The following is a 16,844-nucleotide window of genomic DNA, read 5'->3' on the forward strand; positions in this document are numbered from 1 at the left end:
ACTGGCAAAGTCACATGTAGCACAGCTCAGAATCTTAGTGTAGGCTCTAAATCTTCTTTTAACAGATGAAACAAAGCCCCATCTAATGCACGTTTCCAGCTGCATCTCCTCTACAGAACGGCCTTTGGAATAATGGATCTAAGCAGCAACGCAGCAATTGTTCCTCTTAAATGACAAAACACTGCAGTTTTGGCAAACAAAGCGTTTCTGAGACTCAGACAGTACTGTACATTCTCACATTTTTTTCCTGCTCCATGCTCCCCTCCCCCAGCCACAGAACCAGAAGTCTTTCTAGTACCAGGAAACAGAATGTAAGTGGCAAGATGTACCTCCTCAAAAATTGGAATCAAAACTTTTAGACCTTCATCATCTTGTCTTTTGTGTGGCAAGATCCCACCTTGTAATTCATGGATACTCAAGCCTCCGATAAAGAGATGCAGATTTTGATGCCCAACAGGTCATGTAGGTATCATTACTGTACAGATCAGTTTTAAGACCAGCTAAGAATGTCTCCTTATAACCCAGGCTTCTCTCCCAGAGGCCACCGGGTTTTTCTATTCATGTGAGCAACATATCATCTGCACAAGCAACGCGATCTGTGAGGCAGCGCTTCAGTCATATCAACGTGAAGCTATTTCCGCGTCCCCCCAAAGTGCTAAAACTTTCAGACCGATGAAAGCTGACCGAGAAATGGAGGCAGTAAACCCAAAGCAGCAAAAAGCATTCCAAAGGTCATGTAAGAATTGACCCCCAGAAGAGGCTGCTAATTCCTCAGTGCTGAGTCCAGTCCCTGCTCCGTCAGCTCCCTCCACTTGGAGAGAGAGAGAGAGAGAGAGAGAGAGAGAGAGAGAGAGCTCGAAAAGGCAGCTCTTTACAACATTGGGGCATATTAGATTTCAAAAGAGGCACTTCATACAGATTTAATGGGCAAATATTACAAACCCATATTGCTTGTCTACTAAAACAATAATATTAAAAGTGCATACCCATCTTTCAGTAACTTGGTGTACACTAATGGCTTTCAGCCAGTGGGTTGGGGTGTGCACATCAGACAACACTGATTTTTAAAGAAGCGAAAAGCGAAGACGGTGGGGAAGAAGAAGAGCCAGGATGTGACTGTACTATAAAATTCATATTGCTTCTATACTAGTTTAAACATCACAGCCCCCTCCCCCTCCAAAGTTTTGGATGTAGGTGCTACAAATCTCGGCTAGAAATCTTTATCCTCTCTGTGGAACTACAATTCCTAGGACAGTCTTGGGAAAAGGAATGGCTGTTAAGCTAGTGCTTCTATAGTCAAGTTATGCCCTAGCAAAGGCTGAAATAGGAAGGAGAAAAAGAGGGATCTGCATGTTGCCCGTTTTGAAGGTACTACACTGGCTACGTTTGGATGGGCCTGTGACTCTCAGGGGAGTGTCTGCTTTGCATGCAGAAAGTGGCCTTGCCTTCAGAAGGTCCCTGGAATTTCCAGCTTAAAGGATCAGGTAGCAGGTGAACTGAAACACCTTCTCCACTTGAGACCTCATGGAGCTGCTGCCAGTCAGAGTAGACAATGCGGGCCTTGAGAGACCAATGGTCGGATTCAGTATATGGCAGCTTCGTGTGCTCATTTGTTTCCAAGTCCAGTTCAAGGATCTTGCTTATGAAAGCCCATCATGACCTGGGACTATCATCCCTGAGGAATGGTCTCCCTTAGTATCCCCCCACGTCATGTGCGATTCTTGGGTCAGTTTCTCCTTGCTATCCTCCCTGCAGAGAACTGCTCATGGGTCATCCATCAAAGACTATTCCTGTTGAGATGTGCCTTCCACCCTATGGAACAGGCACCTTGGGTTCTGGTTGGAGAAAATGTTGTCCGGCAGGATTGTTTGCCAAGGCTTCTTATGGGGCATAAACAATTTTGCAGGCATTCATTTATATTTGTTGTTGTGGATCTTTTCCTAAAGTTTTTCTTCCTCTTTTAATCAAATGTCTGGAAGCTGTTTTAAATCTGTGTTGGGAATGGCAAGGTATAAACATTATAAATAAATATTTCTTTCAACAAAATTATGTCATTGATTGGGGTAAAAAGAGAGTTCTTGGTGTGAAAAAGTTTTAAGATGACTAATGTATAAGACATTATGTTGCAGCTGACTTCAGGTTTTCAGAATGTTTCAGTAGTGTACACGAGAGTAAAAAAATTCTACAGTTAGAGGAGATACAGTTTAAGCTGTTGTCACATGTAAAATGCCCAAAAGAGCCTTCAAAAGAAAGACCGCCTTTATGTATTAAATCCCTTTCCAGTACGAAAGGTTACCTTTCTTGAAGTCTGCTCTCAGACTCCTTCAGTTTTGTTTTCAGATGCCTCACCGTCACTTCCTTTTGCTGCAGGGGAGTCAAATACTGTTCCGGACTCGGTGGTTTAATACCATGGTTCTCGCCACAAGAGGTGTATCGTGCAGACCGCCTGGAAAAGACAGACATTGTTGCCCATGCAACTTTTTATGCTTTTATCTAGGTAGAACTGAACATTCTGCTCACAGTAAGAACCCGTGATTTGATTGGGTACATGACAGTGTGAATCAACCGCCTTGCTTATGGCTGGATGTAGGCTGCTAGTGAAGTACATCTTTTCCCGATCCCCTGTCACCTCATCTGAAACTGCAGTAATTAGGCATCAAGATTACTGCGTGCAAATGATGCTGATACATTGGAGAGAACCAGAGCCTGTGGGGTTGTTAGGAACTCAGGAGGACGCAAGGTGGCACACGACAGCCTGATCTTCTAGTTATAAACAACAGTTTGAACTGTTTGCAGTGGCATAAAGTACAGAAGCAGGATGGTCTTCTCTCCTTACTAACCTCCACCCACAAATACTTTCGGGAAAACTAGGAGTTTGATTTTGCTGGCGCTTTTTTTGGCAACCATACTTTTGGCAACCATACTTGTGCCATGTACCAGATGGTCCAGCCCTCTTCCCATCAGTGCTCTGCAATAATGGTGTCTGTGCTTCCCTTTAGTTCCGCAACTGTGAGCATGTGCACCAATTTCGGCTGTGTGCCTCCTGGGTAGAGTGTACGTGGTCAGACAGTTCCCCATGCCCCGCCCCCTGCAAGCCAGGTGAGCGGTGGCTGGCAGCACCTGTGGGTGAGGGACTGGTAACTCTGGGCCAGTCCCTTTAATATCAGTGCACTCTGCAGCAATCAGCACGCTTCAGTTATAGATTTCTGCACATTAAACCTCTGTTAAAGGGACAGGATTGGCCACCTTATTTGTGCACCATTAACCTGGCTGGAGAGATGGCTTCATTTTGATCTTCAGGATTGCCTCATCCTTGGGCCTGGGAATCAAACCAATACTAACTATGGCTGCAATCCTCAAATTGTGTATTCTGGAGCCCATTAAATTACTCCAAGGAGATGGAACCTGGAAGGCAAATATTCCTTGACTTGAGTGGACAGGTGACACCTGTCAGTAGAGGCACCAAAGCCCACCCCCGTTTGTTTTTGCAGCAGTTGCAGGTCAAGGCAATGGCAAGCAGTGTGAAATGATACACTGGCCTACCAGAGACTGTTTTAGAAGTGAAATTAACACAAACCTTAACCTAGGAAGACACACACGGCCTTTTAAAAGCCTGCAAGAATGTGTGCTGACGACAATCTTCTGCTGCCATTCAAGATTCGGATGACAGCTGGAGATGGAAGAGACTTAGAAACAAAGGGCTGGAGAAGCTCACTTGCCTCGTAATGGGGCTATCGCTTCCCTTGAATGAACCTGAATTGCTGCTGCTGGCCGAAGAAGCTCCATAATTCTGATGGATGCTAATGGGACTCAACTGGTTTTTGCACAGCATTGACAGGATGTCCTTCTCGCGGGATGTTGGAGGACTAGACCCAGTCTTGTAGGACAAAGATCCGCTATTCCGTCCATGAGGCCCCCGACTAGAATAGAAACCAAAAACAATGCATTACAGAGTATTAAATGCTCATACGCGAAGTGCACTAGATGCCCTTGAAAAAGTTACTGATTAGTTAAAATGTCCTTCCGATCATGACTCTCTGAGCAAACCATGGTTTAGAACTTCCTTGTCTGATCTGGGTTTCCATCTGCTCAGCATTTCAATGTCTGTGGTGAAAGGCATCCAGAGGGCCATTAATGCCTGCAAGGATAGTTGTCAATTCAGAAATAACACCGAGCCAGAGTTAGCAAGAACTATCCTTTGTAAATCTGCTTCAAACCTACTTGTTATTATCTTGCTGATCGTAAACCGTGGCTTGTCAGTACTCCAAACTAAATTTATGTTTTCTTAGCCATGGCTTGTGTCCTGCCTGACCTTATGTTTGGCAAGAATTCTCTTGAAAAATAACAGGAATAAAAATGGAACGGCTCCATACATGCTGCCTTTAATTTGTTGGTTGAAAGACAGGATACAAAACAATCTAATGCACTAAAAAATAAAGATGTTGGCCTGGATCCTAAAGCTACTTGTTAGTAGTGGAGCCTTTCTCTAGCACTATGAACTTCCTCTCGAAGACGTGTTTTCTTCTTCTGCTGGAAAAAGGCTTCTTGCTTTGGAGAAATGCTCTACCATTTGTTAAATGCAATAAAAAGACTCAGACAAATTTACTGTCCAGGCAACAATTGAACCATTTAGAATTGATTTTCCAGTGGAACAATAGAAGCATCTTGCTCGATTATTCACAGGTAATACAAGCTTTCTTACTTTCAAAATAAAAATGTCACCCCTGCCTCTCAGGCTTAGCATGGCAAAATAGTATGGCTCTTAAAAGAAAGGAGAACTCTTACAACATTGTAACAAAGCACATTTTTCCTTATCCCATGGTAGGGGAAACTGATAATCCTTCTGCTCCAAAACATCTTAATATGCCATCCCCTGAGATTATTAGTTTGTACTACTTTCTTCCATCAGGCCTGGCATCAGGGGTGTTGGCACATTCAGGGAGCTGTTGAAGACCACAGACCCACTAGGGGCCTGCCACTGACTGCAGAATCGCCATCTTTGCTTAGTTTTTCCAGCTTTGGAGCTATCATGTACTTGGGGAAGTGAAGAGAGGGCTCTCCCAGGCCTGGAATGTAAAACTCACTTGGGGCCAGCAAGTTTTTAGTTCTGATTTTAGTGTGAAGCTGATGAAGCAAAAGACCTTCCCGGATGAAATTCACATAACCCGGAGAGCCAGTGTGGTGTCGTGGCTAGTGTTGGACTAGGATCTGGGCAAGCCAAGTTCGATTCCCCTCTCTGCCCTTGAAGCTTGCTGGGACAGTCATAGACTCTCAGCTTAACCTGTATCACAGGGGCTGATTCCACATGGCTTACCTGAAGCCAGGATGTTGCGGAACATTGCAGATCATGCCGGAAAAAACACTGAAGATCGCGTTTTCTTGCGCGGGTTTTGCGCGACATCGCGCAAGAAAACACGAACTTCTGCGTTTTTTCCGGCATGATCTGCAATGTCCCGGCTTCAGGTAAGCCGTGTGGAATCGGCCAGGGTTTGTTCTGAGGAACAAATGGAGGAGATGTGAATGATGTAAGCCACTTTGGGTCTCCACAAGGAAGAAAGGTGAGGTGCGAATGACGTAAAAATATAAATAATTTTTAAAAGCTCAAGTCTAGTTTAAACTGTATTGTAATCCACATTAGTACTGAGACACGCTTGATTTGCACACTAGACCAGGATCCATGAGCAACACAAGATCTGTAGCTTGCAAACAAAGGATATGCAGCAGCTGTAGAACGGCTGCCGTGCAATTCAGACTTAGTTATCACCAACGCTGGAGCCTGCCAATGTGTTTCTTGGCACCCACTGCTTTCTTCCCCAAAGCGAAGACCAAGTCCTGGCTTTCCTCCACCTCAATGGAGCAGGGTGTGCTTCAGAAAAGCCCAGGAGGCATCCCCTTTGTGCTTGTGCTTCAGAAAGAGCCGTGTCCATCCTAGATGGACGCTTGGCTTCAAACTTCCCAATGTTTTATGAATTACCTCAGCACCCATGGAAGCCATTTTGGGGTGGTACCCACCAACTGTTCTCAAAATGCCCGAAGTGCCCACAGGTTCAACAAGGTTGGGAGCCCTTGGTTAAAATGATATTCCAAGTCACAAAAGGCAACACAGAGCCTCTGCCAGCGTCACAGAGAGGTCTGACCTTAGACAGCTGGGTAAATGTACGACTGGGGAAGGGAGTGGGAGGGCTGCAATTTGGTGCTGTGGAAGCTAACCTAAAAGTGAGGAGGAGGAGCTGCTGCAACTGCCTTCATCACTGCAACTGTGCTGCTGCTTGAACTGAGCTTCTCCCAACCCCCACTTCATGGAAGGGATTCTGCTACGGTTGCCAGTGTCCAGGTGGGGCCTGGAGTCCTCCTGAAATGACAACTGATCTTCAGACTACAGAGATCCATCCCCCTGAAGAAAATGGTTACTTCGGAGGGGAGACTTGATGACATTATTAGCCCTCCAAGGTCCCTCCCCAAACCTCGTCCTCCTCAGGAATTTCCCAACCTAGAGTTGGCAGGCCTAGATTCAATAGAAGAGGGGGTGTGGAGGGGAGAAATTTTGCCTCTGAATTGTTTAAAGGTCTGGTACTGTTGACTTCAAATGCTGGTTTCTTCTTTTTCAACTTTAGGTAGGCTCTCTGTCAATGAGGTTGCCTTACAGAAAGCTCCTCACCCCACAAATCCAGCACAGTTTCCTCCAGTTTCCTTTGGGGTCCCTGGGCAGAGAGTGCCCAGCCCCCTCATGCCCATTACTAGGCTCCTCCTTCTTTCCCACCCACATGTGCCCACCTGCCTGTGGGTCCTTACTCTGCTCGCTCACCAGTTCTCCTACCACTGGCAGTCACAGCTGCCCACAGCGTTGGCACACCCTTTCCTCAATGAGGTATCTAGGAGTGCCTCTGTCATGGCCACTTGGAATGTTGATGCTTTGTGCCACAGGGCTTTTTTTCAGCTGGAACGCGGTGGAACGGAGTTCCGGAACCGCTTGAAAATGGTCACATGGCTGGTGGCCCCACCCCCTGATCTCCAGACAGAGGGGAGTTTAGATTGCCCTCCATGCTGCTGAGTGACGCAGAGGGCAATCTAAACTCCCCTCTGTCTGGAGATCAGGGGGTGGGGCCACCAGCCATGTGACCATTTTCTCCAAGGGCAACCCACTGAGTTCCACCACCTCTTTTCCCAGAAAAAAAGCCCTGTTGTGCACCATCCACATGCCTTTCTGCAGTAATGCAAGGCAGCATATGCAGCTGGGAGCACAGGTGCTAAAGCAGCCAGTGGAAGGCTGTAAGTGCAGGCATCAGGAGAGATGCATTAGCAGGGAGTCAGCAGCAGTGGCCCCTACTGGGCCCAGGCAGCTGCCCCACCTCCATAGTATGCTGACACCAGCCCTGGTAGTAAATGTAAGCCTGGGTGGATTGGGTTGGATTCTGCAGATCCATTCTATTAGCAAAATAGTAGAAAGTCCAGTAGCACCTTTAAGACTAACCAACTTTATTGAAAGCATAAGCTTTTGAGAACCACAGCTCTCTTCGTCAGATGCATACATCTGGCAAAGAGAGCCATGGTTCTCAAAAGCTTATGCCTCAATGAAGTTGGTTAGTCTTAAAGGTGCTACTGGACTTTTTACTATTTTGCAACTACAGACTAACACGGGCAACTCCTCTGGATCTATTCCATTAGCAGAGGTTCCTTCATCACTCACATCAGAGTGGGGCTCCTGTTGCCGGAGGAAATTCACCCCTCCATACTGGAATGCATCTGCAAGATCCAACCTCTGGATTTGTACCCTGTTTTGTTCGCTGGTGGCAATGTACACAGATCATCCTTTCCCATCCAAAGCGCTGATTGGACCAACAACTAAGTTCTCAGTAATCTTAGGCAGCTGAACCATCTTTTTTCGGGGGGGGGGGAGGGCCAGCAGTGCCAATAATCTTTACCCCTCCAGCTGGTGACATTGCATTGGCTTTCTGCAAAAAGGCTAACTGTATAAATATAACAGGCAAAGGGGCATGGCAAATATCTCCTACAGGTAGTGCAAAACAAGCTGTTCATCCCTGGGCTGAGATACTCCAAATTGTTTATAAAGCAAAAAATGGAGATGACAGAACGCATATATGATTGTCCCGAGCAAGCAATCAAGTGGCAAATGGCCCTTGATGTGGCCTTTGCTGGAACTTCCCTTGCACATGGAACACTTCATGCAGACCAGGTGGCAGAATGAGTGTGCTGGAAGCCAGCCTCCTGTAGTTGTGGTTTGGGCGGCTCGTTCGCGTTTGTTTATAAGAACTCAACAGAGAACTGTTTCAGACCTATCTGGATATTACTTGTGCACTGAGTGGTTCTGTCAGACCTGCACCTGGCTCCTCCTCCACAGAGGAAATCATAAAGGCAGAGAAACTATTTGCTTTTTGTACACATGGCACAGCAGATATATTTTTGGCAGGCGTAATTTGCCTCACTGGCTTGAGAACAGTATTTGAAAGGATATTATACAGGACTTCAAGGGAAATTTCAAAGTTTGGCCCTGTGGTTTCCTTTGCTTGTTAAATTGTCTTCTTTTTTTTAGCACTATAAATGACTTTAACTCAAACGTCTTAAAGTGCAACTAACTTCATTTTAGGGAGGAAATGATAGAACAATTGCTATCATGTTACTCATGCAGCTCGGACTTATTTAATTCCCAATTCCAGCAGACTGGATTTCTTACAATGGCTGATTCCGCACACGTTGGATAATGCACTTCCAATCCTCTTTAGAGATCATTTGGAACTGAATTTTTCGAGTGTGAAACAAAAAATCCACTTCCAAACGATAGCTAAAGTGCATTGAAAGTGCATTATCCAACGTGTGCGGAATCAGCCATAGTTGAGTTTCCCTCAGTATAGGAAATTTTATGAAATTTTCTTTAAAAACTGGCATTTCTATTTCATAATGATGGCACAATCGGACTTGGCTTTTCTATTACATTTATCCTTTCTCTTCCTGCAAGGAACTCAGCAAGATTCCAGATTCATGTGCATAGGGGTTAAGAGTGTGGGAGTACAACCCGGGACATCCAGGTGGTTTAAGTCCCACTTTCAGCAAAATGCTAAGCTTCTTGTCACTGTTTGTCATGGAAGTTTGCTGGGGTCCCTTGGGCCAGTTACACATTCTCGGCCTAACTTACCTCACAGTGTGGTTGTGAGGATAAAATGGAGAAGAGAAAGATGCGAGCCACTTCGGGCCTCCACTGGGAAAAAGGCAGAGTATAAATGAACTTTTTCAAGGTAATCAGGCACCTGAATCATGACTGGGAATGTGTGTATGTAACTCTGAGGAGAAAAAATACCTAGTAGAGAAAGAGTTAAACTCCTTTCTATCCAACTCTCTTCAGCTCAAAAAATGTTTTCCTCAAAGGCACACACACACACACACACACACACACACACACACACTCACACAGATGTTCTAAGTCAGGGGTGGGCAATTGTTTTGGCTCGGGGGCCACTTTGTGGGAGCGGACGTTAGAGGAGGGCCGCACCTTTTAAAATGATTGCATTCATTAGTTAACTTTGCATTTCAGAAAAGATATAAATTGTATCATAAAAATCAATAAATATAAATTAAATAAAATAGTGGTAGTTTTATTCAATTTATTTATTGTGCTAATTTCATATCATCTATATCTCAGTTCAAGGCGGATTTTTCTGACTGTCTTGGCGGGCCACAAAAAACTCTGTAGCGGGCCGCATGTGGCCCGCGGGCCGCCATTTGCCCACCCCTGTTCTAAGTGATTTCTCTCTGATTGAGAAACCCATTTATCAGTGAGATCAGATTTTTTTGTGCCTGTGTTTCATTTTTAGTACAGGCAACTTTAATGGGCAAGTAAATTCTTATGCTTATGGGGGAAAGTTTGATGAAGAAATTGTATGAACACTGATTTGCTAGAAGAGGTGCTTGTGTATACTGGAATATGGAGATTATGTTTCTGGGTTATGAGGGAAAGGAAGGAAGGAGGGATTTGGGAGCTATTTTCTTTTGGGGTTAAATGTTAATGTTTTTAATCTATTATTGTCAGCCAACGTGATCCATGAGGAAAGGTGAAGTAAAAACAGTATAATAAATAAAGCAGATGCTCTATTGCTTAATTAGGTATAATTTATTAACGTCTTCCATAGAGAGAGATCAAGATGGGTAGCCGTGTTTGTCTGTAGTAGTGGCAAAGAGCAAGAGTCCAGTAGCACCTATAAGACTAACAAAATTAGTGGTAGACTATGAGCTTTCATGAGCCACGTATTTGAAGAAGTGAGCTGTAGCTCACAAAAGCTCATACTCTACCACTAATTTTATTAGTCTTATAGGTGCTACTGGACTCTTGCTCTTTTCCTCCATTATTAACTTGTAGAACTCTCTGGAATGATCCAGGGCAAAACCTCACACTTGTGCAAACAAATATTGACACTTATCTTCATTTTACAGCACAGCAAGTTTGTACTTGGGTATCCTGTTCCAATTTCTATGAGATTGTGTCCAGCAATGAAATCCAGTCTAAAAGCAAGTCTGCTTATGTGTTCCTATGTGTTTATTTAATATTATATAAAAAGTTGGGGTTGGATTCAGACTACATTTTTCAACAATGGAGTGAGACTCCCCTTCCCCTGAAAACCTCTGATCTCTAAAAAATGCTGATCTTGGAGGACAGGGGACCCTTAGGAACACCACGAGAGGGTTCTGCAAAAGGAAAAGGAATTGGTGGAACTTGCCATTTTAGTCTGGATCCAACCTTAGGTTAGGATTGCCAGGAGCCCATCTAAGGCAGGTGAACTCCCCTTTCTACTTCAATTATCCATGCTCAATCAAGCGAGCAGTGGGAGAAAAACTGGGGGTGGGAATGATGACATTCCCCCTGCTCTAGGAATTCCCTCATTTTCTATGGTCTTTATCATAGAGATAGAAGGAATTCCTAGAGCACTGGGGAGGGGCAGGCTGTGAAAGACTTCTGAGTGATCATCCAGTACTGACTTCCACATGGGGACACGAATTTGTGGTTTCCCTACTGCAGATGAAGCGCAGCAGCCATAGGGCTTCCATATGGCAGGTTTCCGTGCAGTTTCCTTGCCCCAGTCCCCCAGAAGTGGCTACCCCCTCCCCTGGGCCACTAAGGCTTTTGCATTTTTTAAATCATCACTAGAACACTGTATCAACATAATGTTGTGACAATAGGTGTAGTAGGTTCTCTGATTTCCCAGCTTTCATTTTTTTAAAGTAAGTATTTAATTTACCTTGCGAAGATATGCCTTTTTCCTTGTATCTCCACAAAGGGAGGGGCTAGAGACTTACTTTTTTAAAATGAAAGCTGAGAATTCAGAATCGATATCACGTTCTAGTGTCTTTTTCTTTTTTTAAAAAGCCCCCTGTGCTGGGAGGAGGAAATGGCTGCAACACAAATAGGGTCAGGGAACATGGGTGCCATGTCAGTGGGAAAATCCAAATTTTCCCACCCATGTGACAGCCATCCAGGCCTTACTGTGATCTTTCCCAAACCTTCAGAGCAAATACCAAAAAATACCCAAAAAAAGTCAGTTGGGAAAACACACAGGGGAGGAGGGCTTAAGCCCCCTTTTTCCAAGGTCCCAATCTGAAAAGGGTTTGTGTGTGCCTGGAAATTAAGTTCCCACTACAGAACTCCAAGATCACATCTTTGTACACATGGACTTTTTAACTAACAGGTAAATCAGGCTTTCCTTCCAACTGTCCCCTCTTGCCCTTCATTACCCTGACTTCTAGCCCGCCCCTTTCATTGGCCTGCATCTTCCTCCCCTATGGTCTTTCTTCTTCTGTACAATCCTGGGCCTTTTAGCCCGCCCATCCCAGCTCAGTCAGGCATCAAAGAGTTCATTACTGCTCCCAACACATCTCTTTGTCCCAACTTTTCAATGAACAACAAGAAGCATGTCAAGCTGCCAAAGTTTACAGCCAAAAAACAAAACTAAAAAAAAATGTGCTGACTTGCTGACGAAGGTTAATTGTTTAGCAGGAGTTACAAGAGAACACATCCAGCTGCTTCCCTCTTTTTTGCAATCTCACTGTTTTTATCCCATTTGCTGGACTGCAAAACTATGTGCTGAATGTAGCCGTGGCCCATTTGGGCAGAAAGGTGGTATAAAAATCTTGTTGTTAAGTAAATAAATAAACAAATAAATGGCTGTTCTTTAGCACGCTTATAATATTTAGAAAACTCTCACCTAGATCTCAGGTTTGTGTTTGTGCTACATATCGTGTCTACATAATACAATTAGGGGCGGGGGGGAGGAATGAAGATCAAACTGTCTTCCCCAGATCTGCCAAAGAAAACCCATTTCTCCAAATAAGCACTATTCAAAGTATGGGAGACAGGCTAAGACACTGTGGCTTACTTCCGAGAAAATGATCTTTTACTCCCAGCCATCGACATATGAACTTCAGGTGCTGAAATGCTGCCCGTGCTACTCGAAGAGCTAAAATCAGCTTCGCTTCCTAGAAGGGAAAAGGGAACAATAAAAATATGATGGAATGACTTAAGTCAAGGACTAACATGCAGCTCTCACACTCCGTGGTGAATCAGTGCTGCCATCCATCTTTTTTCTCTCCCACTAGAATTTGGAAACCAAGCCTGCTGTTCACAGAATGTGAAGGATGGGTTCCTTTCATCAGAGCAAATGAAGATGCTGTATTGTCAGAAACTTGGACCATCTAGCTCAGCGGCGTCTACTTTAACTGGCACCAGCTCTGCAGCGTCTCAGGCAGAGGAAGTGTCTCCTAACACTACTTGAGTTCCTTTAACTGGAGACACCACGGACCGAACGTGGCACTTTCTGCACACAAAGCACACCGATGGGGCTGAATATAGCTACTGATGAAGGATCAGAACAGCAAAATTGCTACGGCTCTTCAGATCTGAAATATGTAGCAACGCGCCTGTCACATAGGGAGGCAATTTAACTCCGAAGTGGTTTTTGCCTAAAAGCATGAAGAGGAGTTTTCCTTGAAAAAGGAATTCTTGACCTACTGCCTGTGCACTGATCACTTAAGAGTTATTCCCGAAATATAATGCATGGAGGTTACTACAAGTTTCAGGCACATTCCTCCAAGAACTTTTACTGCCCAAGATCCAGCATTAGCAAGGATGGAAGGTGTGATTTTGTTGTGGCTATTTATTTCTCCAGGGCTTCCACGGAAGATGTTCTTGACAGCTTGAGTCTATAGTGTTTATTTTAAAAAGTACACATAAAGCAACACAAAATGCTCTAATTGTAACATGATCTAGATTGTACAGTATCCTCCACTCAAATATGATTATTGGCTTTATTTTTCCTTGTCTGTTCATTGCTACACAGTCACACATACATTAGAGAATCTCTTTAAAAGCCTTAAAAGATAAACAAATTCATTGTCGTATGTTAGCTTCCCTGGGCCAGAGTCCACCTAGTCAAATGCATTAGTCAAATGTATTCGTGCTTGTTGGATCCATAAAGTGTTACTCTCGGTAGGCAGATATACATGTACATACAAACATAAAAACACAGGTACAAATCAAGGAAGGGTGAGGATGTTATTACAAAAGTGAACTCAGACAGCCCAGCAATCCAAAAATGTATGATTAAAAATGAGAGCTGGTCAAAGGAGCAGAGGATACAATTATGATGGGTGTGACCCAATCCCAACCTATCATGAACTTAGATGAATAGTATACTTAAAGTTCTAAAGAGAGATTTATTTTCTGCCATGAGCTAGCCACTCCCAGTCTCTATTGAGAACAAACCTGTTAAGAATCAAATGTACATATGAACTTCAACTCATCTTCATTTTACAGTCTCTCATTGATATCCTTTGCTAAAGCACGGCAATTTTAAGGTGTTTTTTTAATCGACTGTCAAAGAAACTTAAATTTCAGGGTACTGTATATAAATATAATGCCTTATTCTATCCATTTCTTCACTTGCACAGACGTCAACATAAATAGCAGAAAGGCATTGCAGTCATGCGGCAGAATAAACAAAAGGAAAGTCCTGTAGCACCTTAAAGGGTAACACCTTGTTCTGCAGGGCCTCTAAAACGGAGATGTTCCACCAGGCCTTTGGCTGAGTGCCAGCGGGTGTCCCCCTTCTTCCATCTAAGGCCACCACTTTTTCTGGGGCTGCCCTCGGCCATCTACTATGCCCATATACAGACTCCCAAATATTTATTTAAATAGCCTGTGCCTGGACTATTTTAATGACTTTTTAAAGATTATTATTGATTTTATGGTTTTGTGATTAATTCACTGTATTTCATGAATGTTGTTAGCCACCCTGAGCCCATTTGTGGGGAAGGCAGGGTATAAATTAATTAAATAAATAAACGTATTAAGCTTTTGTGGCTCTGAACTGCCTTTATCAGATGGAGCTAAATGAATCCTCACAACTTGTGTTTCAGTGCAATGTTTTTGGAAAGATCACAGGCAAGGCACCTTTAACACCATGCGGATGGCTAGCTGTGCCTTCTTTTTTTCCAGGTCCACCCCACAAAAGCACCATTTTTCCTACTTCCGTCCCCATAGCGGCCATTTCTCCCACACCCCTGCAGGGCTTGGAAGGGGGCTTTTAAAAAAACCAATAATAGCTATATCCCTGTAGCATTATAATGTTCTTTCTAAAGCAATGATGTACTAGCTCCCAGCTTTCATTTCTCTGTATAACTCTGCAATATAAAAGACACTTTTTAAAATGAATTAAAGCTCGGAACTGTTCCATTATTACAAGAGACTGTAGTACTATTATAGTGATATAACTATTACCAATTTTTAGAAACTGGAAAAAGCTATCATAGCAGTGGGAGGGGGCGCAGAGGCAGGCAGCCACGGAGGGGTGAGACAAAGAAAATGCTGAGAAAATGTCTATGTGGACATAGACATTTCATTGCCACGTGCAGCAATAATGTCAGCTACATGACAAATTTCCTTCATGTAGAAGCAGCCCTCCTTTACTCAGACCTTTTTTGTGAAAGAATTCAGTCCCATCTGCATTAGCACAACATCTGGAAGAAATGGGTGCATGCTTTCCTGCTCTGCAAAAGTCTTGCCCATAACCAGCATCATTTTCCTGCTTTCAACCCCTTGCAGATGCTGCTTCCCCTGTATTTTTTTCAGCCATGCAACTGGAGGTCTTTCTGAACCCTTTAAAAACTGACAGCTGGCTGCTACAGTGCTATAACAATGAATTGCCACCTATTTCCATTTCAACTGTTAATAAAGCTGTTATTGTGGATATGCACACAATGATCTAACAGCGCACACGGGGGGTGGGATACACTGCTCAACCAACCTTTTGAAACTCTAATAGTCTCCACATACCAGATGAAAGAAACAATAGGGGGGGGGTTGCTTCAGGTGGAAGGATGCTGTTTGTTGTATAATGCACTACAGCACACAAAAATAAAATAACAACTAGAAAAGGGGGCACTGAGTCACCATGGCAACTGTGATGATCACACCCCTAAAGGCCACTGCAGGGGGTGGGGGGCAGAGCTGGTACCCAGGCTTGTTGCAAAATCTGCTTCCTCTTTGGGGATGCAAAGTCGCTAGTGAATAGGCATTTGAGATAAAGGGGTCTTTGGGCAAGTAAAAGCCTGCAAGCATGATAGCATCAATCACAGCAGAAGATGCACAAGAGAACGTGTGTTGTTTTTTTAAAATAACTGTTTCTTGTTTCATTGTCAATGTTAGAAGAGACTGTAAGTCTGTTGCTGGGCAGACTACACTCCTCAATACTGAAAGAAGGGAGAAGAACCATACGTCTTACCTGCCTACGGAGCATCGCACAAAAGACCCAGAAGACACCGTCTTCTCGTGAGAAATCGCGCCAGGAAGACGCTGTTATCCAGGAGCTTTGCGCGATTTGGCACAAAACTCCCAGATAACAGCAACTTCCTGGCGTGATTTCGCGCAAGAAGACGGTGTCTTCTGGGTCTTTTGTGCGATGTTCCGCAGGCAGGTAAGACATGTAGAAATGGCCATGGAGGGGAAAGTAGAGCGGGGTTGTATAAATGACAAAAGGATAAAACCTCAAGTAAAGAATCCTGTCTTGTCTCCTTCCCTGTTTGAAAAGAGTCCAGTAGCACCTTTAAGACTAACCAACTTTACTGTAGCATAAGCTTTCGAGAACCACAGCTCTCTTTGTCAGATGCATCTTTTGCTACTGCAGACTAACAGGGCTAACTCCTCCGGATCTACAACGATCTGCCACTCTCTTACCTCAATTTGAATCTCCAATATGAAAGCTGAAACGATTAAGAACTACTACAGTGGCACTTAGAAGCCACCCAATTCATTGGGATGGTATTTTGAAGGATATAAAAAGACTAAAAGGGATCTACGCAGATTACTGAAAAACTTTAACCTTGAGGATAATCTTATAGAACATGGAGGAAATAATCCTATAAAATATGGAGAAAATAGAGATGCACCAAAGGGACTACAAATCACTATTTTTTAAAAAAAGTCCCACCTAAAACAACTACAGAGTGAGCTATTAGTAGCAACAATGGACAGATCTGCCACAACATGTAGGTATTCAAGTACTATCAAAACCCAGTTACAGATACCTGCATCTTATCTCGCCTGGATCTAGGAATAACCAGTTGGTAACCCTAAAGGAGGCAGAGGGGAGGAGAAATCAGTCTGCTCAAGCCCCTAAGAGTTTACAGAATTGTGGAGGGAAAGATTACGGGGTTCTTTCCCCCCAAATTTAAACCGTCACCCTCCTGTGATTCTGTGAAGACCCCACCCCCAGCTTATACTATCCTATTTTCAGTTTCACAGATTGCACTAAAAGGGCTACGGAGAGACTTGTGGGACCACACAA

The 16,844-nt window shown here is 43.9% G+C and overlaps 1 protein-coding gene across 4 annotated transcripts in view; it reads right to left on the reverse strand.

Annotated features, from left to right (window-relative positions):
- SYBU (syntabulin) overlaps positions 1-16,844 on the reverse strand; it is a 59,288-nt gene that overhangs the window by 2,638 nt on the left and 39,806 nt on the right. For 3 of the 4 annotated variants that reach the window (XM_054985515.1, XM_054985514.1, XM_054985518.1), the window contains 3 exons: positions 12,381-12,480; positions 3,720-3,920; positions 2,297-2,446 (listed from right to left, as the gene is read on the reverse strand). In XM_054985515.1, coding sequence (XP_054841490.1) covers positions 2,297-2,446; positions 3,720-3,920; positions 12,381-12,480 — 451 coding nt within the window. The remainder of the gene's footprint in view (positions 1-2,296; positions 2,447-3,719; positions 3,921-12,380; positions 12,481-16,844) is intronic. The other variant, XM_054985517.1, reaches the window with a different exon arrangement.

The sequence above is a fragment of the Eublepharis macularius genome, chromosome 7, assembly GCF_028583425.1.
Source record: "Eublepharis macularius isolate TG4126 chromosome 7, MPM_Emac_v1.0, whole genome shotgun sequence".
Classification (NCBI taxonomy): domain Eukaryota; kingdom Metazoa; phylum Chordata; class Lepidosauria; order Squamata; family Eublepharidae; genus Eublepharis; species Eublepharis macularius.